Source organism: Macrobrachium nipponense, chromosome 36 (genome assembly GCF_015104395.2).
Source record: "Macrobrachium nipponense isolate FS-2020 chromosome 36, ASM1510439v2, whole genome shotgun sequence".
Classification (NCBI taxonomy): domain Eukaryota; kingdom Metazoa; phylum Arthropoda; class Malacostraca; order Decapoda; family Palaemonidae; genus Macrobrachium; species Macrobrachium nipponense.
The window spans coordinates 38,117,416-38,141,476 of record NC_087220.1 but is presented as its reverse complement, the minus strand read 5'-3'; the positions used below and the strand labels follow the sequence as shown (position 1 = coordinate 38,141,476).

The 24,061-nt window shown below is 37.7% G+C and overlaps 1 protein-coding gene across 3 annotated transcripts in view; it reads right to left on the bottom strand.

Moving 5' to 3' along the window:
- The window catches only part of LOC135203568 (coatomer subunit beta'-like), a 160,104-nt gene that overhangs the window by 72,762 nt on the left and 63,281 nt on the right, over positions 1-24,061 (bottom strand). For all 3 annotated transcript variants that reach the window (XM_064233317.1, XM_064233319.1, XM_064233318.1), the window contains exons 7-14: positions 19,855-20,054; positions 15,176-15,375; positions 14,536-14,710; positions 13,740-13,830; positions 7,854-7,972; positions 7,475-7,729; positions 5,994-6,181; positions 1,186-1,342 (exon numbers count right to left, since the gene is read on the bottom strand). In XM_064233317.1, the coding sequence (XP_064089387.1) occupies positions 1,186-1,342; positions 5,994-6,181; positions 7,475-7,729; positions 7,854-7,972; positions 13,740-13,830; positions 14,536-14,710; positions 15,176-15,375; positions 19,855-20,054 (1,385 nt within the window). The remainder of the gene's footprint in view (positions 1-1,185; positions 1,343-5,993; positions 6,182-7,474; positions 7,730-7,853; positions 7,973-13,739; positions 13,831-14,535; positions 14,711-15,175; positions 15,376-19,854; positions 20,055-24,061) is intronic.

Sequence of the window (24,061 nt, the reverse complement as noted above, 5' to 3'; positions counted from 1 at the left end):
TTTAGGTATGTAAGGTCTTACCTATTTATTTTGACCTAAAATTTTAATTTTCAATGAAAGACACTCCTTCAAGTTCTCTTTTGGCTACTTTTGAGGTTTCATTATTTTTCTTTCTATGAATATTACTTGTTTCCATCTTTCATGATACATATCTTTTTTCAGTCTAATGAATTGTTTAAAATTGCTTATCATCATTATTGGATTATGTTTTTATTCCCAGTAAACTAAACATTGTTGATTCATTTCCTTTACTTCTGAGTTACCTATGTGGACTGTATTGCAAGAAAATTCCTCAGATTGATTTTTAGCAGTTGGTTTGACAATCCATGGTTTGCTTTCTAATTATCTTTAAAAACTTCATGTGTCAAATGTTTATATGACCAGTAATTTGCAAGTCATGGAGATTCTATATACTGTTCACTTTTTAGCAATAAGATTTTTTTCAACTCTTCTCTAACAGAGGAAGTGGGTCAAGGTTAGACCCTGCTTGATTTTTTTTTTAAGCTGAAAAGATTATGTTAGTTTCTATTGCTTTCTTTTTATACTTGAAAGAATCCAAAGAGAGAATCAAGGGTAAACGAGAGATTGAAGGACGAATATTCATAATCACATTATGAAAAATGTAAAATTAATCCAGGAAATTTTCCCTCTGTCCTGGGGGCTTACAAAGCTACCTTTAAAGAAGTGGCTGTCCTGGGAGACCCACCTCATTATACAACTGTATGTCCATCTCGGTACCTTAAGGGACATCAATCTTTAAAAGATCAGACCTAGCACTGAGGGAAAGGTTTTGTATTAAAGTTTCCCTTTATTCAGCTGTGTACATAATGTACTTTAGCTTTATGGGGGGAGAGGCACACCCTTCTAACTCAACCATACATCAGCATTTCAAGAACAGAATTTTCCAGTCCTAAATTTGTGTCTTTGTAAGTTTATTTTAATACCATAAAAGAAAAATGAAATTGTTACTTAGAAAAATACAAGATTAACTATATTAGTCAGCAGCTGAATGCAAAGCTTCCTGACTTTAGTTTCTAGCACCATCAAAGCACCAGGACATAGCCTCTAAGCTGCCATCCTCTGCAGTCACCAATGATGAAAATAGGTTAAGGATTTGAAAAAAAAAAAAAACTTTCCAAAGCCAACTTCACTACAGGTTACTAGTAACGATACACATAAACCTACCTGGCAAAGAACGCAGCCTCTGGTACACGATTAGTTTTGATGAGGAGCTCCAAGCATCCCTTCAAGTTACCAGTCAAGAAATATGAAAGGAAAGCAACATTATTTCTGCCTTGGTTTTCTGCTTCAGTGCAAACTTCTTTGATCAGTGTGGCATTTCCTGAAATAGTTAATCACATTAGTATCAATCCAACAAACATTTTAAAAAAATATGAATGAGAAGACAACAGTATCTGGTTTACGACGTTCCAAGATTATGACGCTTTTTAATTATATTCAGAAATTATTTCCAGGTTTACAACTCATGTTCCAGTGTTATGCAGCCAATTCGATGGAAGAAATATGACTCAAAAAAGGCTAAATACTGTATATATTTGAATAATGTTTGACTGCATGTAATGTTCAACCCAATTTTTACTGCACATATGAAGATTTTAGCATAGATTCCTTATAATGGTGATTTAATTCTGTCAATAAGCCTAGGCTATGTTAGCAGTCGCTACTGTAGCCTAGTCTAAGATTCTGACATCTAAAACTAAAAAGCTAAAAGCTTAACATATGCCTAAAAATATAAATAATCAGTATATGTATACTATTTCAAATAATTATTAAATAACTATAAAAGGAAAAAAGAAAAAAAAAAAGTTTCCGACCTTCTCTGTTTACCATTGTTTTGTCAATAATACCGAGTACCAAAAGTTTGCCAAGCAACCACTTTTAACTAGTGCACAGTAATCATACATTTCTATCATATCTATTCAGCCACTGAAACTAGCAAACAGTATAATAACCATTCATTTCTATTCCTTAATCTATTCATTTTTATTCCTTAATCTATCTTTACCTAATGGAGATACTGACAGCTATAATGTCCTGAGTTATGATATCATGTACAGGCAGGCCTAAGTTATCAGCAACCCAGTTTTATGAATGTCACCAAAGAGAGTTAGTCGAAGGAGATTGACTCTTAAGGTTAAGGTTTCTTCCAGGAAAACGAGGAACACGTCCGCGGGTCAGGGAAGCCTCACGTTCCCGACCGTCAACAGCAGTCTTGTCGAGTGAATAATCCTTAGACGCAGCTTGGACCACCTCCGTCTCCGCAACCTTTGACCTTTTAATCGGCGCTTCATCGTCCTTACGCCAACAAACTGGAACAGGGACAGATGAAGAGGGAGTACCTCCGAAATCATCAGAACGTACATGCAAGGATGAGTCATGTCCGCGTACGGAAGGTGAAGAACATGCTTATTACTCTCAATAATCATACTGTCCCGAACACGTCCACGAGGAGAGAGACAGCTGTGAAGAGAAGACGACGATGCATTACTCATACACACAGGAGACACACAGCCATGTATCAAAGACAAGAATACCTTCCTTCCACAAGCTTCACTGTCAACCTCACGAACATGAACGTGCAAGGGAGAAACACAACCATGTGGGGAAGATGGCAAAGCACTCCTCTTACTTGCACGAACACAGACATGCACGGGAGAAAGTGTCGTGAATGGCAGGAGGCGATGCATTCCCTCTGCTTGCAGAAGACGAAGCCACAATGTCCTTGATTCTCCAATGTCTCTCCAATGTCTGACACGATGGCAAAGCAGTGATGGAGAAGCAGGAGGGGGAGTGAAACTCCCCTCTCTATGAGGTCTCTTAGAAGTAGGAGGTGGAGAAGAGACCTTGCGTTTATGATCTTTCTTCTTCGTAGACATGGCAGAAAACCTCTCTTCCAAAACAGTCCAGCCTCTTGAAGACCGCTTGAAACAACACATCGGATGGCTCAGCATGAGAGGATGATGTCATACAAGAAGAGATGACGTCATAGTGACAGGAAGATGAGCAGCCACGGAATCTGATGCCATAGGCTGAGAGGACACTGGGAGTGACGTCACGACATCACTATGACCAGCGCTAGTCGATGACCTCACTGGCAGAGCGATAAGGTGCAAGGTGGCAGACGCGAGAGCCAACGTAGAGGAGTCCTGGGGGAGGTGGGAGAGCAATGGGGGGCTGGAGGGGGGAAGGGGGGGGGGGGGTTCGAGCCTTCAAGAAATGCGATAATAGCCCATCCAAGGAAGGTGAACCCCGTAGCCCAAGCAACGCCATCTTGGATGACTCCGAACCTGAAACAAAGGAATTAGATGGTGTAGTCTCCTCCCTCTCGGGAGGAGAATTGGAACCCAAGGGAGAGGGGGCTACATTAAACATAACATCACTCTATGGCACTCCCGATACTTCCATAGAGAATCAATGGAAGAAAAGGAAGGCGACACAGGAACATGTGAACTAGCCACAGGGAGAGCGATTGCAGGAGAGGGAGCAGATGAATCATCCAAACAAGAAGAAAACCCCTCCCAAGAAGGAAGAGTTGAAACTCTGCGATGTTCCCTCTTCTTATAAAATACTCTCCACTGCGACTTAGACCAGGAACGACATTCCTGGCAGGGATTCGTTACAGTACAGTAATTGCTCTTCACCTACTGCATGTCGTATGAGGATCCGTAGACGTAGATAGTAGAGACCTTGAGCACGGAAAATCCTGAATGCCCAGGCACATGCACTAACGAGGCCATGAAGACTCGGAGTAATCCATAATAAACAGAAACAATCGCACACAACACAATAAAAAGAAAAGCTACATGGGCACAAAACAACCGGCTTGAAAGGAGAGCAAAAGCAAAAACATCTATTCTCCAAAGCAGTTAAGGAAAAGACTGAATCGTCACGAGGTCCGGTGCTCGGTCTCTGACCAGCTATTACCTCGTACACACAGTTGTTGCCAGATCTCACAGATCCCTTGCATTACAAACTTTGATTGTGTTAACTGGTTACCAGCTGGTGCTTGGAAGTTATCCTATTGTTAAGACCGAAGGTTTGTTCCGCATATGAACAAACGGAATGTTTGACAAACGTTCAACAGCTAGGTATCACTGTATATATATAAATTTTTAATGTTTCCTTTCTTTCTAAATGTATTGTTAAACAAAACTATTTAAATATTCTTCAGAGACAAAAGGAAAAACTGTCTTCATCAATAGCAAAGCAAATCAGCACTTGTTTTGATCCAAATTGTTTCAATACCATTTGAATTTTTTTGATACACTGTACTAAGTCAATTCAATACAACTCTAAATACTGCATTACTGATACTGTTTGCGTAATATATGGGGTTGCTGACATATCATAGTGTGCCTCAAATTATCAAGTCATCCCACGCACCACCAAATGCACATACACAGACATTTCTTGTACATACATCCAACACCTGGTGTTCACAGGGGATGTGTACCACACCCAATGGCCCCCCAATAGCTGAAATTCAAATGCACAAAAAATTCTAAAAATGCTTTTAACTGTGTATTCAAATATTTTTATCACAAAAAGTGCATTTAGTCATGAAAATACTGTAATTAGTGAATATTTTTCTGTGAAAATACAGCAAATAGGCAAATTTTCAGCATATAATGTTTTCATACATTCCAGAGAAATCCACAAATCCGCGGGTCCACAAATCAGTCCACAAATCCGCAACGAAGTATAGGCGGGATTGACTGTAGTTTGTTTTCATCATACAGTACCCTTATGTACTATGGCATTTAGTTTACCTAACTGATTACAAGGGTGCAAATTCTACTGTAGTGCAATGAATATAAAATAAATGTCATACTTAATTTACTGTTTGTTTCTTAGCTAACATATTAGTACTACTCTAAAGTATCATTATTAGAGAAACAATTAATGTGTCTGTATTTTTGCCAATGGTTGGTTGAAAATAGGGATACTGTTATTAAATCAGCAGACTCAGACAACTTCAACAAATTTTTTAATAAAAGTATTTTTCTATTTTTATCATACACAAATATTGCAGAGTTTATCCAACAATTAATATTGTTTAAAGTTCTCAAAGGTTCAATTTATCAACAAAGGGTAACATATTACAATAAGATAGCTTTTGCCTCAATTCGAAAGGGAGGTTTGAATGTGTACTATGCAACCTGCTTAGCATTTTGGAGTCCTAATCCTACAAATTTCAGATACCAAGAGAATGGACTGTAATTTTTTACTAAACTGCCCTAGCAGCAGGTTTCCTGGACAAAAGAATGCCAGAAAACTGGAGCCATCCTGTACAGTATTTGCAGAAATACATAATACTGCTAATACACAGTTCTTGTACAGTATTTGTAGTATTTGTGTTCTCTGGATTCGCAGACTCTCACATTCGCGGATTTCTCTCAGGGACGTTTCCCCGCATTATTCACGGAAAATTCGCCTATTCGCTGTATTTTTCTATGAGAAATATCCACAAATTGATGGGTTTTTTTATAACTTTCATCATAAAATGCACTTTTGTGATAAACTATTAAAAAAAAAACAGGTATAATTTTTAGTGGGTTTTTCATGAGTTTTAACTACCAGAGTAGGAGGTTTTAAGCATTTTTATAAGGGTTCCAACTTCGCGGGTTCTAACTATTCACGGGGAGGTCTGGTACGCATCCCCCGCGAATACGGGGGGGACCAATGTACTGCTAATGCAATTTTTTTCTTTCCTTCTTTACAGTTTCTCTCAACTAGGCATGACTCAAATTTTCACGAGAGGAACTGGCCAACAGCAAGGATCAAAATTCTATCATCATAAGTCTCTCTTCCACGATTTGTTCTGGGGTGACAGGTATACATAAATTAAGCAATGGGGGAAGAGCCCAAGGGGAATGAATGACAAGTTAGTAATAGGTAAAGTAATTAAACTTGCTGCCTAATGGAAAGGAATACAACATGTATTTCATGGCACAATATATCATTACATATACCTGTTGACGTAGCTTGAAGTAGTAGACCAGGGTAGTCGTGTGCACGAAGTAAACAAGTTTGAGCTGTCTGCAAATCGCCCTGCTGCTGGGCAAGGTCAGCCACTAACTGCCACTTGTGCTCAGATCCTGCTTCAAGTGCCAGCTGGTGGCACACTTCCAACTCCCCAAGACTCAAAGCCAAGTCAAACCTATGGGAAAAAAATTCTGATATACCTCTACTGTACTAAAAATTAAACTTGGTAAGCAGAGCTGCTTCTACTAATCAAAAATATTTTCAAAATTTCTAATATTTTTAACATTTTGATGTTTGCACCTTGCCTTCATGATTTTTAAAAATTTTCATTTTACATCACTTATTTATGCAATCCAAGAAAATATTTGCTGTGCAACCCAAGAGAAAATTTAGTATAAAACATTCTTCCTAGATACGTAAAACTTGGAAACTTAACATAATACTTTATATATAATGAAGACTGCCCTTCCAAAACATCTTTGCCATCTTAAAAATCAAGCAAAGGAAATTACACAAATAATGTATTTATTCAAACTGTACACAAATGATACACCAAGCTCCTAAAGATACTTTTTTTAAGATGTTTGCAAGAAACTGAGAGAATGGAGTGATGGAAATCCAAAAATTCCTGGAAGGTCAAGAAACCTAATCCAAATTCTTTGTCTAATAACTCAATAACAGAACTAAGTTAACCTAGATAAAAATATAAGTATGTAGTGTTTACATGCCTAAAGCATAGACTTTGATTAATGATGTTTTGTAATCCTCAACAATGGTGATTGGGATTATTATATATTGTTCATCAAAATATATAGTTTTGTTTTTAAATTTATATAAAAATGTTTGATTACTGTAAAGACATTCAGATATATACTAATTATACAATTAGAAGTAAATATTTAATTATTTGCAAATTTCTCTGAATATTCACAAGCGTTCATATTTACAAAATTCTGAATTTATAATTATTACAAATTTATAAAAATATTAACTTGACCTAATATTTGAAATACAATCCAATCCTCGGTTGAATTATATTATAACACATCCCTGAAATGAGTACTCCTCAAAATTGAAAAACTGAACCTTGACAAAATGGTAGTTACCACCATTTAACCATCAGAATCATGCACATGGGAGCTTCTCCTTAATACACTATAAAGAAATTTATATACAATATATGTAATACATACTTTGCGTTCCTAAACATGTAAGAATTCCATAAACAATGATAAATATTGACAAAAATAATAAAAGTTAACCTTTTGAATTATGATGAGACTTTCTTCCATAATCTACCACTCATCATTTCTGCATTTTTTGCTATATTTTACCTTTACTGTACACACATATTAAAATTACTCTGCTTTAAAATGATACCATAATGATTATCACAGCATGAATAGGACAAACAAGAAACTCAAGGGCCCAGTTACTGAAGGATTAATGATAATACAAAAAACCTTACCTGTGTTCAGGATCTGTGGATACAGCCAAAGCCTGCTTCTTGAATCCCTGCTTCTCTAGAAAATGTGCTACTCTAGTGCGATGAGCAGGGGGGATTGTAGGAAGAACACGGTCCGCGGTATCAAAATCGCGCCTCATTACAGCTGTCTGATACTCCAAAACTGACACCAGTAACTCGTATGAGACAACGTTGAGTTCTTTGTCTCCAAGGTATAATCTGTTTTCTTTGGGAATGTAGCCTATCAAATATAATGTTCTGAAAAATACCAATAAAATTAGGGGGCAACAGATCTCTAAAATTCATAGACATCATGAATAAGACATGTCTCAATTATTCTTCAGTCAACTTTAAGATAAATTCTTTATCACAAAAAACTGACCTGTCTAAATGTGCTATTGTAACTATTTCTCCACCAACATAGTAGTTAAGGCGATTGACTGAATTAGTGTAGATAAAGCAGTCTCCAACCCACTTGCCAGTCTTCACAATCTCCTGAACCTAGGGGTTACAATAAAGGCACATTAATATATGAATAACAAATTTTGATCCAATCTATAAACATGCCTCTACAAGAATGTTCTTCAACTCCAATCACATGTCATTGGCAAAATTCCCTGGAAATCTATGGTAGGCTGAACCCCAGTCGGTTCACTGGAGTTCACTCAGATTCCAATCACAAATCAGTGAATCTTCCTATTGTAAACTACCAAGGGTCTGTAAATTGTGTAGGAACAAATCACAATCTTTGAAAGTAAAATGTACTTTCCTAACTATACAAACCTGAGGTCCTTTGCACTAACAGCCCACCTCATGCCACCCCTCAATCTGCTACCTGGGATGGAGGCAAATTGGAATGTTTATGTCTGGTCAGAGTGGCTACCAATGACCAGACCGTAGTTAACTACCGAACTGTCATGTTATGAAAAATACAATTTACTTTCAAAAATGGTGATTTATGAATATTTTTAGTGATTCCATCAGTACAGTATACATAAATGGATTCTGTAATTAGTGAAATATGTTTTAGATATTTTGCTGTTTTCTCTTTAAAGTACTATATGTATTGAGAGAAGAGAGAGAGAGAGAGAGAGAGAGAGAGAGAGAGAGAGAGAGAGAGAGAGAGAGAGAGAGAGAGAGAGGAGAGAGAGAGAGAGAGAGAGAATTTATAAAAAATCTATGGCAAGGGCTAACCCCAATATGACGTAACCCAAGAATTCACTGAAGTAAATCTTTTCTTTCATCCTGAATGCATGAACATACTAACATGACGTAACAAACCTGGCAGTCTGTTTGGAGGTACGTATGTTTGTCTGTTTGTACGTGTGTCCCATCGTTCTAAACTACCCACATATTTATGATATGCTCATTACAATAGTGCAATCCTAAAATATGTACCTGTACAGTAAATATCATTTGAACATCATTTTACTATACTGGAAAATATCAATATACATAAAATGTAGGCGTAGCATGATGAGGAAAGTTACATAGGGCAAAGAAAACGTGTCTAAATGATAGGGGATACTTAGGAGTAACAGTTGTACTCTGGTATATAATTTTGCAACGACTTTGAAATGATATTAGGATGTTCTAGGGTGATAGTTTAAGGTATATTTTTGTTTGAACTGTCAAGTCTGGCTCTCTCTCTCTCTCTCTCTAAAATATGTACCTGTAATAGGTGTAGAATGATGAGGAAAGTTACATAGGGCAAAGAAAATGTGCGAATGATAGGGGATCTCTTTAAGTGCAGTTACAAGCTAGTTATAAGCATTTTTTGAGGGAATATTTGCATTTCTGCAGATTTTTCATTTTCACAGTAGGTTCTGAAACCTGTTCCCACATAAAAATGGGGAAGCACTGTATCATATTATACAATACAAAATAACGGTCAATGTTTTGGTTTGGAAATCAGCTCATGGTGAATACAAGTTTATCTTTATTTATACGGTACAAGGTTGTTTTTCGTTATACAGTTTTTAAATCAAAATATGATTTGAATACATCTCATTGTGAACTAGTTTCTTTTATTGTTAACAGACTGTGTTGGCGACATGTTTTTGTGGGAGAAAAAAAAAAAAAAAAGTTATTGTTTGCTATTTTCACTTGATTAATCGTAATAAGAGCTTTACTTATTTATCTTTTATCGGCGTGAAAACAACAGTCAAATACAGGCAGTCCCCAGTTACTGGCGTACTTGGCTAATGGTGATCCTGTTTTTAGGCAAGCAGCGATTTATGGCGGCATAACGCGCCGAGTTGCAGTTATCGGTACCTTATAGCGTTATGGTGCCATAACATACCTAACAGAGGCGCCAATCACCAGTTATCGCTGCCATAAGCACCATAAATCACTGAGCTTTAGTTAATGGCGAAAACAGAATCCCATTGATCACCAGGGACTGCCTGTATATTCTTTCATGCACAGTAGTTTTTATTTAAATACTTCTCTCTCAATTTTACCCAAAATAGTATTTGGCGGCCTTTCAGTTTATGGAAGTTTTATCCTTGTTGCCAATGCATGATAATTTATGGTCATTAGCAGCTTTAACATCTTTTTATCCATGGCAATGAAGGGTATATAATATAAAAATATAGTCAACTCCCGTATTTGTGTTCTCAAGATTCATGGACTCACCTATTTGTGGACTTTATGTTGGACCTATCTACAAAAATTATTTGTGGGAGGACTGGCTCATTCGCAAGTTTTTCCGTCAATAAATATTCACTAATTAGTGTATTATGATGTTCTTGTTATGACTAAATACATTTTTATGATACAAAAATGATTTAATATTAATATTAATACTCTATTAAGTTTCATAAGATTAAATGATATTAAATAATAAAAATAATAATTCTCTTCTCTCTTACTGAGATGTATGATTTACTAATTTTCAATATTAATGTAAACATCAATAATATTAATTCATTAAAGAAAATACTATAGTGACTTAGTAAGATTTAAGCTTATAAAGTAAAAGACTTTGAGAATGAAGGAAAACCCAGTGTTTAGCATAGAGACTTGGAGAGAAAGGTGAGGGTGGAGTTGTCACAAATGTCGAGAAATCTGACAGCGCGGTTAGGAGTGTTTTGCCACCTTAAGTGATTCTCTAATAATTGCTGCTGTTTTGGGGTCAAGGATATACTGAAATCTCTCTCTCAGGGAAAGTCTCTCTTTAACCAATTGGCATTAACATATTTATCCATCGATAAATATTCCCTAATTAGTGTATTTTGATGTTACTTTAATAAAACAATTTTATGATACAAAAGTGATTACTAATTTTCAAATATTAATACTGATTAATACTGTATTAAGTTTAATAAATTAATATCAAATAACAATTATAATTCTGTTTCGTATGATATAAATATAAATGAATTACTTAATTTTCTGGAAATAAGCATCCTTCAAGTCCATTGAAGTCATTCACCCTGATAGCGGTATGCACTGTGTGTGCTTTCTCCATCTTGAACCAAGTCTGGTGAACAAAAGTCTCCATCCACCCGAAGTCTTCTCTACGAGAAAGGACCAGCTATACAACCCTGTAGACCAGTGCAACATGACTTCTACAGCTCCCTTGCACAGCATCTAAGGAAAGTAGATATCCCTCCCAAAGGACATCTACTACCCAGGACTCCACTCCATATTGCTGCCATGTTGCCCAATGGCTCAACAGGCACTCCCTACAAGTGGCAGCAGCTGGAGGGGAATGTCATCCCTACTGTTCCCCCTTCTTCTTTCCCTTACCCCACTTTCCCAAAGGCAAGGAGGGCTGAAGGGGGCATGACATTGCTGGGTTGCTCCTTGGGACCCTTTAGGAGAGGAGGACTTCGTCAGGGCTGAGGAGATGCTGGCTAGACTCGAAGGTTTAGCCACAGTGGAGCCTGATGGCACAGAGTCTTCGCCATTGCCTGGTGGATATGCAGGTTCTTATTGTCATCCCGATGCTTGTCCACTGCAGCCTCTACCTGCTCTCTGTTGAAGAGGGAGGTAGAACTTGGCAACAGTCCATCACACAGGGCCAGTACCGACTCTGGGACAGTAGACCTGGTCACTCGAGAGAAAACAGTGTCATGTCTCTTTAGAACCAGGTTCCCCACAGGTCTGCCATCTAGTGGGCCAGATAGGACATAGCTCTATCTCCAGACTGGCAGAGTCTCTCAAAAAACAGAGTCTTCTCCTGGGAAGATAGTCCTGGAAGAAGCAGCGACCTTAGACACTGTGAATAACCATGGCGGTAGCTTCCAGGGTTGCTGCTTCCTGTTGAGAGAGATACACTCTCACTTGTCAGGTGCTGTAGCAACAGACATAGACCCAGGCAAACCAGGTCTGGGTCAACCTGCTTGGTCAGTAGAGGAGGGGGAAAGCAGATTGTTAAAACGATTGGACCTGAGTGAATTCTCTTGTCCGGAGACAAGATTATCCACCTTGTCCAATACACCTTCAGCCAAAGCTGACCACAGCAGCCACAAATTAGAGGGGCGGTCACCTGAAGAGGAGGCGACGAATCTGTGCTACAATCTCAGAGAAGGTCCTCTGTATCTCAGGGGTGTTCAAGTCTCTGAGTAAAGGGCCCTCATGCCCCTCGAGACTGGTCCTCCTCATCTATTCTCCCAAGGGAGAACCACACCAGATCCCCTGGATCCTTCCTCAACAATGTGGGCATACATCTGATGGGGCCCTAATACCCCTCCAGGAACATAGCCCTCAGCATTGAATTTTGTGAACACTACAAGATTCCTCGTATCCACATCGGTGCTCCCAGTGTATCCTGAGGAAGTATAGGGAATAGAATAAGAAGATCAGATGCTCTCATTCCCTCTAACAGCACCGTTATTAGAAGAAATGAGCCGCACCCTGGCACCAACCCGTGGTGGTGACAAGAAGCGTGGGTCTACGAGAGAGCATGGTCGCCTCAGTGAGACGCTTTCCTGAGGAGAATGCAGAGGTTCTCGCTGTGCTGTAGCAGTGCCACTGCTAGCAGTGACGCTGGTAGCAATGGTGCGGCTACCAGCCTGGCGAGAACATGCATTGTATTCACGACGCATCATAGCTTCATGCGAAGAGGGCTGTACAGGGGACCTCCTTTTAGTTTCTCTGGATGTACTATCCATGGGAACAGTGACATCGACCCTGACACCTGACAAAGAGCCAGTCTTTGTTTTTGCAGATGGGTCTGAGCCGCAGCTCAGTCCCTTCTCTTGCCCCGCACCACTGCCCTGACAAGGACATCCCTCCCCACCACTGACTGTGGGTGCACGCAATCCTTGAGAAGGTTGTACACTGGAGAAACTCACGAACGAGTCTCTGACACGTCTCTGGTCCCATGAGTAGCGCCTTTGGAACTCGGGGCTGAAGAGCAAAACTTGGTTTGAGCTCCAAAGGTTCCCAAAACCCTAGTCTCTGTGGACAGCACCTCGGTTTCCCACTCCCAAAGGAGCAGGCGAGCTGACAAGAGAGCCAGCTGCTTCCTCCCAAGGGGAAGGATACTGACCTTTGGAAGTTTCATGGCGAGACTTCTTAAGCCTGCCACTAATATTCAGTTATGCCTGCACAGTTATAACTGCGCAGTCAGACTGTGCTGGCAAATCTTCACCACTAACGATACAGGCCTGCCTGTATAATCATTCCTACAGAACTTGACATTCTTAGCCTTGATTCCAGTGGAGGCATCGTAGAAAAAAATAAATGTACAGTACCATGATAACAGCAAACAGCCATGAAATACCAACACAATGGTGGCAAAAAGAATTTTGACAAGAGGTAAAACATTCAAAAAAGACCTGGTTGAGAACAGGTGTACTAGAGTGTCACCCAGGCTATCAGCGTAGAGATATGACTTAACTTTAACAGTACGTAAGATTTATCACAAATAAATATTCCTTCAAGATGGCATTAAATGCTGAAATAATCATTTTACCATCTTTCACATTTGTGGTCACCCAAAATTATCTGATAAGGTCTTCGTTCAATCTTACACCTCATGGGGTATAAATACTAGTGAGTCAGTCCTCAACTTATGGTGAGGGATCCATTCCAGTGCTGCAATGTAAGCTGATTTCTGCCTCAAGTTGGTTTTTCGGGCACTTTATCAGTGCTCATGGTGCCATTACTTGATGTTGCATCAAGTTACAGCGCTGTACACTTGATGTTCAACAACGCTGTAAAGCCCTGTTACATCACTGAAAAAGTGCTGTCAGATCAAGTTTCCGAAGTCAAGGACTTTTCTGGTAAAAACATCACTTGATACAATAAAACTTACCTCACCAACAAGATCAAAGGCATCCTCAATACCATCTTCTGTTACATTTTCCTTGTTATCCCTGGCATTAGTAACTGCGTCAGAACTGTACCTGGTGGGTAGAAAAAAAGAATGTTACTGAGCCTTCATGTAAGTAATATAAAATGATTTGCCTAGACCACCTAATCATTTCTAGGCATTCATAGAGCTGGCTTACAGAATATGTTCTAGGGTGAAAGAGCTGGTCTACTGAATATGTTCTAAGGTGAAAGAGCTGGTCTACTGAATATGTTCTAGGGTGAAAGAACTGGCCTAAAGTATGTGTTCTAATAGCTAACAAACCTGAGGTCTTAACATTGACTGCCCACCTCTAGCCACCCCTCTTGTAATCCTGGATTGGAAGAAAGGCTAAATGTGTCACGGTTTAAGTCTGGTCGCTGACCAGCTTCCAACTCATCAAGCTGTAGCTGGCAAATACAACAGATTCCTTCCATACGCCATAAGATTTATCCTATTGTTATGACATCAGGTTTATTAGCTACAAAAATACAAATTAAAGTTATTATTAGTAATAGGGCTTAGTTTTTCCAGACCTCTGAGTCTTAAGTAGACTCTTCTCAGGCTGGAAATTAATTAAAAATGTCACATTTATTAGGGGGCAAAAGTAGACCAAACTTGCAACACAAACTATTCTCTAAAACAACCTGGCCTTACCCCGTGGTTGGTCATTTATTAAGAGGTTTTACAGTACTAGGCTACATACAGTCACTCTTTATTGCTGCACCTAAAATGATAAAAGCTGTTTAACATCACTTACTTCAGGATAAAGTAATTTTCATCAGTAGCAATGCATACGTAGTCCCCATTCTCTGACCAGAAAATTTGACGTGGCTGAATTTCAATGCGACGGACAAGCTCTTGTGTTTCCCAGTCATAGAATGCAAGGCCAGTAGCACTAGATCTGCATCCTAGCAAATACCCACCAAAGATAGCTGGAAAAAGACAAAACATTATAAGAATGAACAAACATTATCCATTATTATACAGCTCAAAATTCTTAAGTAACATATAACTTCTAACTCTGTAGCCTTGAACACAAAACTCCCAGCAACGCCATTATTTAGTTATGATTACTTGATGTAAACCAGCAACTGAACCTCAAGATTTTGTCTTAATTTATTAAGTTCTCTTCCATCTTGTTTTTAAGTGCCCAAGTTTGTACAGCACAAAGTACACACATTAAACATATCAAAGTTATGTTTATTGATAGGATACTATATGCAAGTAGTCCAGCTGTCTCTTTCCACTTCATCAATGATGTTAATCCTTAATGCTGTCAACACCTGCTTCACAGCCCAGAGTGTCACCAATCTGACAACTTATATTTCTCCAAGGTAAGCACTCCTGAATCAAAGACAGTTGAATGAAACTAGTAGCTATAGACACAATTCTCCTACCTTCACAACCAAACTCTGGCTTGAATGACTTCTTTTCCTTGAAGTTCTTGAAGAGTTTGACAACAAAGTTGGACTCTCTGATGGCATATTCAGAAGAGTCGAGCGCCCACACAAATTCGAGTGCAGGCCCAAAAGCCTTGTTCCTCAGTGCCATTGCAGTGTAGATGATGTATTCGCCATCACCACAGACAACTACAAATCTATAATATACCATGTTGTGTATAAGAAAAAATTTAAAGGTGAATTTTAAGAATTAACTATTTACATTAATAAAGGCAGTATGTAGCTTTTGCAATAGATTTATTTACTCAACCATCTATACAACTTGGTTGTGTACAATGAAAAACTTTTATAATAGCACCATCCTATCTAAAAAAACATATATATATATATATATATATATATATATATATATATATATATATATATATATATATATATATAATCATGGATTCTAGCTATTCGAGGGGGGTCTGGTGCACATGCCCCACAAAATAAGGGGGAACACTGAATCAGCTGTGTGCTATCAGCATTAGAAGAATTTATAATTAAAATATGAACAAAATTTTTAATATAAACTATGCATAGGGGCTGACAACATGGTCTGATTAATCTCTGAATTGCTGTTCCTCTATCATGCGGATTCTCCCTCCCTTTAACATCTAAATGAATAGTTATCACATTCTAGCAGCCTTAGTCCTTTGCCCAAGCTTGCTGATATCCCCTGTTAAGCATTCCATCATCTAAAGTTTACTTAACATGTGTGCAAAGCATATGAGTACCAAGCAATGCTGATGAAATTTTACATTGTATTTAAAGCTCTGCAATAACAATTACAGGTGGCCCGCATTTAATGGCGCAAGCATTTTAAGGTATTTTTACAGCACAATTTTCGGTTAACAGCGCCGCTAGCGCCGTTATGTCTAACGAGTTCATACGTTTGTAGAAATACTGTTCAGACCATAAAGGTTATACAAATGATATTAACAAATTTTATGGCGCCAGTTTGTTTATTACAGAGCTGAGTTACTTTTACAGCCGTAAAAAATTGTAAAAAGCAATTGTCACTAAATAGGCATTTTACCACAACAAAAATAAATAAGCATTTTACCGTAACAAAAATAAGAGTGATTTGGGCAGATCAAGTTAAGCGAAAGAAATGGGCGAATAATCATCCCAACTCAGCTGATAAGTCAGTGGGAAGCAGAGCCTCTCTCTCTCTCTCTCTCTCTCTCTCTCTCTCTCTCTCTCTCTCTCTCTCTCTCTCTCTCTCTCTCTCTCTCTCTCTCTCTACGCACTAAACACACACTCAAGCAAGCTTTTTTTTTATTGTATTGCATTTGACTGTTTTCATATTCCATCACTGTTAAATTTGTGAATTATTTTATTTTTTATGTGAATTGGTACTGCTTTTACGTACATATTATAATAAAAGATTTTACTGTCTCTTCTCTCCTTGACAATACCATGACGCACAACAACTTAAAAATCATTCATTCATTATAACTCAAAAATATAAACGCCCACTCCCTCTACCTCACATAGCTGTGTATCACCCCACAAGGATGAATAATTTTGTTAATTGTTTATGCTAAATTTTATTGTGAAAACCTTTGTTCTTTCATTTACTATTTTGTTAATATTGTTCAACTAGGCTGTCTCACACACTGCGCACCGAAGACAGGCTCAATTTACTTTTTTTTCTGTATTGCATGCGATTGTCGTTATATTTTATAATTACATTAAATTTATTGGTAAATTCCCTTTTTTATGTGAATTGTTACAGCTTTTACATACATACAATAATAATTCAACTCTCTCCTCTCCTCAACATATCAACGCTCCCTCGTTCAGTCTCAAGTCAGCTAGGGTGACGTAACCGTGGTTACGTATAATTTCATACATCTTTTATGCTATATTTTATGTTGAAAGCTAAATTTTATATTAAATGCTTTATACTTTTATTTATTTTGTCGAATATGGTTATCATTATATATTGTAAATGAAAAAAAATTTAATACAATTAAACTTGTAAGACCCAGTAGGCCGTCGAATACAATTATAAACTAGATAATCAGTCAATTCAAAGTACGAGCCTTTGTTTGACAAATGATACAACATTTTCTTAAAAATTTTGTAAAAAAAATGGAAAAGGTCGACATTAACGTTCGACAAACAAGGTACCACTGTACTACACTGTATAAGTTGCACTGAATTTGGCTCAGTCTTCTTGGAAAAATATATAGTAACCCATTTTCTCTATGACACTACTGCTAGAGAGAATGGGATATTTTAGAAGTGGATGACAATTATTTTTGAATAAGTTTGTTGACACTTTTACATGCATTTTTTACGTTTTGTTCACAGTGCCATACAAGCGATGAAGAAAATTGTCCATGAACTAATCTAAACCTTTTTTTATAACAATCTAAACATTTTTTTTCAAGCAAAATATCTTCAAGATATGTTTATTTACAGAGAAGACAGTCCAAACCAGTGCATAAATCCTTCCACATAACCAAACTTGGAGTCCTATTTACATTTTTACAAGTTTTTTACAATTTGTGATTCGCAGTACCATACAAGCGATGAATAAAAGTGTCAATAAACCAATCTAAAATTGTTTTTAGCATTAATGCATCAGGATGTTTATTTAGACAAAGCAGTTGAAAACTGTTAATAACTAAAATTCGATAATTCCTTGAAATTCAGTGGTCGTTGCACCCCCATAATCCTTAAAGGATGGGCATGCTCATATGATGTTCTATAACAGGTTTTGAATGATGGATGGGCTACCTAATATGAGTAATAATATTATGAATTTAGTGGGAAAGATGTTTATTTAACTTCAAAGGTCACACAAATGACTTAAGGCAACTGTAGTAGTTCAGCACAAGGCAGAGGGAGATCAGTGTGTCTTGAGACTTAATGGGGGAATGTATTGCAACCCTCTCTACCCCTGATGTCTTCTTATTCATTTGCTCATAAATATACACAGGGGATATTGTTGGTTTTAGTTTTTATCTTTCATGATAGTATGTCAGCTATAATTGTAATTTTGCAAAGAAAAATGCAAAGAAATAAAAAAACATGCATATCTCACAAAAAGTTATTGACTCTCCTCTTCTAAGTAACTCTTGTAAACATTCTACAAGAAATATACAGTGAATCCCCATATTCGCAGACTCCGGATTCACAGACTCATGTATTTGCAGATTTTTCTCTGTAGCATATAACCCCTTTATTCGCAGGAAATTTGCCTATTCGCAGTATTTTTATATGAGAAATATCCACAAATTCCTGTTTTTTCATAAATTTCATTATGAAATGTACTTTTTGTAGTAAAAGTAATAACAAAAGCCAGGTTAAAACATTTTTAGTGGGGTTTTCTCAAGTTTTAACTACCAAAATAGGCAGTTTTAAGCGTTTTTATAAGGGTTTTAACTCTTCACGGGTTCTAGCTATTCTCATGGGGGGGTTCATTAGTCCCTATCCCCTGAGAATACAGGGGGAACACTGTAATCGGAATTATTTACTGATTTCAGTTCTTATCCGTTTTGATACAGAGTGACCCGTAATTATAATTTTACATATTAAATTATTAGAAAAAACATGTATAACTTTGTAACATTAGTATATTTTTAAGTGTGTCTTGTAAAACGAGGCCTAACACAGGTTTTTTTTTTCTTAATCACTTTCACTTCCCATGGACAATAAAGAAAATTTTTGAATTTTTTTTTCTCACACCATGTGTACAGTGTACTTGAGCCAGTGATAGGTGCGCTGAGTGAGACGACAGAAAGAAGAAAGGGATGGTGGTGGGTTACAGTTGGGGTCTGCTTCCCACTGACTTACCAACTGGGCTGGGAAGATTATTCGCCTATTTCTTCCACTTACACTCAATTTGCCCAGATCACTTCCTTTTGTTACGGTAAAATACTTATCGAGTGACAATTGCTTTTTACAGCTTTTTAGCACTGTGAAAGTAAATCTAGTGACAGATGCTTTTTACAACTTTTTAGTACTGTGAAAGAAACTCGGTTCCATAATAAACACAGTGGCGCTGCGTTCAGCTTCTGCATGCCTTTGACTGTTTAAACGACTGTGAAAAGTTATTTAATCTTTCCTTTTCTGACTTGCATTCTTTACTCATTACTTATTTGTTTGCAAAATCCTCATGTTTATTTTAAATTCTGGCATTTGCCAACAGTAAGTTGATGTCTAGACAAGTACAAGAGTGGTTTTTTTTATCTGAAATACCCTTTCTTGGAACACAGCCTACAGTTCCCTGTAGACAGTACTTAAGTATACTTTGCAATAATGGTCTGGACTTCAGCTGCATAGTTTGCTGTTCTCTTTCCAAGTGTTCCAACTTAACTAGCCCTTCAACTTTACCTTGCTCACTTTCAAGATATCATTTGAGAACAAACCTTTTGGACAAGACTATGAGTGCCAAAGTTTGGCACGGTAATCTTGTTAAAACTTCTGTATATAAACAAACCTTACATTTATATGTCCAGGTGTTTTTGACAGTGTCTTGTCCCAATTCTCCCTCATTTATAAGAATAAAAAAGTCTTTTGGACCAGCCTTAGGGAGACCTAGAATTGAGTTATATACTATTTGGTTACATAAATTATAATATTTAGTCGATTCCATTTAAAAGTCAGTTTCATCTCACCTTCCATTTGGATTATGAGCAATAGTCTGAGGGTAGATATCACAAGCACCTAAGTCCTTCACAGCTAAAGGAAGTCTTTCCCCATCAAGAATTTCAGTCTCTCCCATAGCTTTTAGATTAGCCTGTTGAATCTCGGAGTGGCGAGCCCACACAATCTTACCACTGACATCCATAGACATTGCAGGTTCTTCACGCCCAAGCTGGAAAAATGAGTTTCACAATTATCCTCTCTATATAACATAGAAATAACCACCACAGACATAGGTGTAAATGCAAATACCTTAAAATGTCTTAGTTCAAACATAATACGCTACAGTTAGTCTGTGTGAAAACTGCAATAAACCTTTAGTTGAATTCTTGCATAATAAAATCATAACTAAGGTCATGGAAAAATAAAGATAAAAATTTTCATGAAAAAATCATGTTTCATATATACTTCCCAAGTAATTACAAAGCTATACTTTTCTACTTGCATGGCACCTACAATTTTAAATTCACAGTAGCAATTCATATATTTTTTTTAGTGTAGGTAACTACCCCTCTCTATCGGGGAACAGTTCCTTGTTGGACAATTGGTTCATGTGCTTGCCTACCAATTTGGTAGTCACGAGTTTGATTTCCTGATCTGCCAATGTGGAATCACAGGAATTTATTTCTGGTGAGTAGAAATTCATTCCTCGATATAATGTACTTTGGATCCCACAATAAGCTGTAGGTCCCACTGCTAGGTAACCTGTTGGTTCCTAGCCATGTAAAAATATCTAATCCTTTGGGCCAGTCCTAGGAGAGCTGTTAATCAGCTCAGTTGTCTGGTTAAACTAAGATATACTTAACTACAGGCGGTCCCCGGGTTACGACGGTTCCGGCTTACGACGTTCCGAGGTTACGACGCTTTTTCTTAAATATTCAATGGAAAAATCCGTCCTGGGTTACGACGCTTGTTCCGAGGTTACGACGCTGACGCTTCCGACGCTCCGAGTTAACGACGCTTTTAAAAAACGCATACTATGATAAAAATCCTTTATAGTTTAGCACAGTATATTAATAAAAATAAGTTTCTGGTTAGATTACAACAAAAATTTTGAGATTATGATGATTTTCGACACTTTTTATGTTGTATTTTTCTATGTTTTTCAGTGACGCCTCATATGCGGAACTAGTTTCCGAGCGAATGAATACATACTAGTTTACATATAACAGTCCAAAAGCGCAAATAATGAAAAAATCATTGCTTGTTTCCAGTAATAATAACAAAACGAAGTTTCTGGTTAGATTACAACGCAAATTCCAAGTATCCAAAGAGAGACATTATCCAGTAATTTGATCAGAGAGGAGAGAAGAAAGCAGAGGAGAGAGATGAGAGAGAGAGAGCGAGAGACTGATTGAGAGAGAGAGACGAGAGAGAGAGAGAGATGAGACGACGAGGAGAGAGAGGAGAGAGAGAGAGAGAGAGAGAGAGCGTACTTCCGACGCTCCGAGTTAAGGACAGAAGTGTTCGTTTCGTTAAACGGCCTCTGACTCATGCCAGTAAATGTTTTGTTGATACTAATAATATAAGCCTATTTAAAGATACGTTTACTTTAATTAGTCTATATGATATGTAAATAGTAAACAACTGTTCTTGTAGCCCTCAATATTTGGCAAAATCGAAGTATCCAAAGAGAGACATTATCCAGTACGTAATTTGATCAGAGAGAGAGAGAGAGAGAGAGAGAGAGAGAGAGAAGAGAGAGAGAGACGAGAGAGACGAGAGAGACGAGAGAGAGAGAGAGAGAGAGAGACGCTTTGGCAACAATGGTCTCGGGGGTTTTTATAGCTTCCTTCTGCTTGATGATCGTGGATATTGTAGAAGGATTTCGACCATACTCGTTTGCCAAATCGACGATACGAACGCCACGTTCATGCTTTGCTATAATTTCATGTTTTGCTTCCATCGAAATCATTTTCTTGGGTTTTTTCTTATCACCTGCTTTGTCTTTAGCTTTGAGACCCATGGATAATAATAAAATAGACAAAATAACACGAAAAATAGGCGCAAATACAACGAACTAAACAACGACGTGTTAACATGCAGCACCAACAAACAAACAGACTGAACGCCATTTATCGGTCGCCTATACAACTAACACTCATCGCAAAATCGTATCTCAAATATTTTGTTGTATATCAAAGCTTGTATTTTCGCAAATTTTCTGTTATATCTCAAAACATTCGTATATTAGGGCAATCGTATGTCAAGTTTCCAATGTAATTTGATCAGAGAGAAGAGAGAGAGAGAGATAGAGAGAGAGAGAGAGAGGAAGAAGAGAGAGAGAGGAGAGAGAGAGAAGAGAGAGATGGGAGAGAGAGACGAGAGAGAGACGAGAGAGAGAGAGAGAGAGAGAGAGAGACGCTTTGGCAACAATGGTCTCGGGGATTGACGTAACGTTTATTTTCTGAACAGATAGGACAGAGAAGTGTTCGTTTCATTAAACGGCCTCTGACTCATGGCAGGAAATGTTTTGTTGATACTAATATATAAGCCTATTTAAAGATACATTTACTTTAATTAGTCTATATGATACGTAAATAGTAATCAGCTGTTCTTGTAGCCCTCAAGATTTTGCAAAATCACTCCAGGTTGTACATAAAACTTCAAGAATGTAGTGTCACCAGAGGATTACAATAGTTTTTACCTTCAAGAACCAGCATTCTTTTATGAAAATAACTCCAGGTTGTACATAAAACTACAGGAAACGACATGTAGTGTAACCAAAGGATTACAAGTAAGGTTTTTATAACTTTTTATTAGTTTAAGACATATTTCCAAGCGTCGTTCCGGCTTACGACGATTTTCGGCTTACGACGCGTCTCAAGAACGGAACCCCCGTCGTAACCCGGGGACTGCCTGTATATAGGAACAACAGGTACAACAAAACAGAGAAATCGCAATTTCTTCTTCAAATTTCTTTGAACTTGGATCTTGAGGCTTTGTAGTGACAAGCGTATCCAAAAAAGAGCAAAGAATTCAATAAGTTAAGTGGGTATTGTGGCTATTACAATTGCATATGTATCTGGTAAAAAAGTGTTATAATAGAAATATTAAGAGAAATGAAGGTAAAATTAAGAGAAGACAAATAGGGTCACTTAAGAATACCAATTTAGAGGAGGAAGGTAGAAGAATTATTACTAGAGGGTTGGTAAGGAAAGAGTCTGAGGGAAATGCAAGGTGCAATGATGAAGTTAATGTACAGTTTGGTCGCGGAAGTGCAGATAAAATATGAAAGCAAACAGAAGCAGCACTATGGAGTGATGGTTTGAGAGAGAAAGAAAAGGAGGAAATAAAAAGTTACTAACAGACTTGTTTGCAAGTTGTGAGGTATTTAGGATAAAAAATCCAGCTAACTAGGGCCATAACAGGTCAAGTTTCAGTTATCAGCGCCATAAGGTGCCGATAATGGAGTTACAGCACCATAATACACCTAGCATAGGTGCCATTTACCAAAATCTGCTGCTATTAGAGCCATAAATCCCTTATAGCACTCTGCCGAGAACGCGAGAACGGAAACTGGCCCCAATTACCAGGGACTGCCTATAGTAGGATTTTCTTAGAATAAAAATAAAAGAAACAATAGAACCTAAACAATTAAAGGAGGCGAGATGGATAAAAGGAAAAGATCAAACAACTGATGTATTCACTAAAGCAGGAGTTTCAGGGGAAAATATCAGAAAGTATGTAGAGGGTAAAGACTTGGAGAATAAAGGAGATTAGAGGGAATTAGGATAGGAAAAGGTTGGAAGAAAGGGAGGAGATAAGTGTGATTATGTTGGAGGGAAGGGGGGAGATAAGTGTGATTAGTATTATATCAGTTTAGTCAGTGGTATTTTATTTTTATTTTCTGTATTGGTAAAATGTGGGCATTATTCATGTATAAGAAACATATGTTTAATTCTATAAGATGTCTTAAGAATGTCTTGAAGTTGTCTTGTGACGTCATAGGAAGTGATGGCGGCGATGTGGGGCGAAAATGTAAACAAAAGGGGGTAGAGGGACGATGACGACAACTGGTAGGCTCATGTTTGATGAGGTGGTGTCTATGAGAGATCTCTCCTCTTTCAATATTTGTGGGTTGTAAGTCATACTGTTTGGTTGTTAATTGTTCAAAGTCTCAAGCTGGATTACTCTGGGGTCGGGGAAAGTCAACAGGTGGTAGATTGTATGATCGTT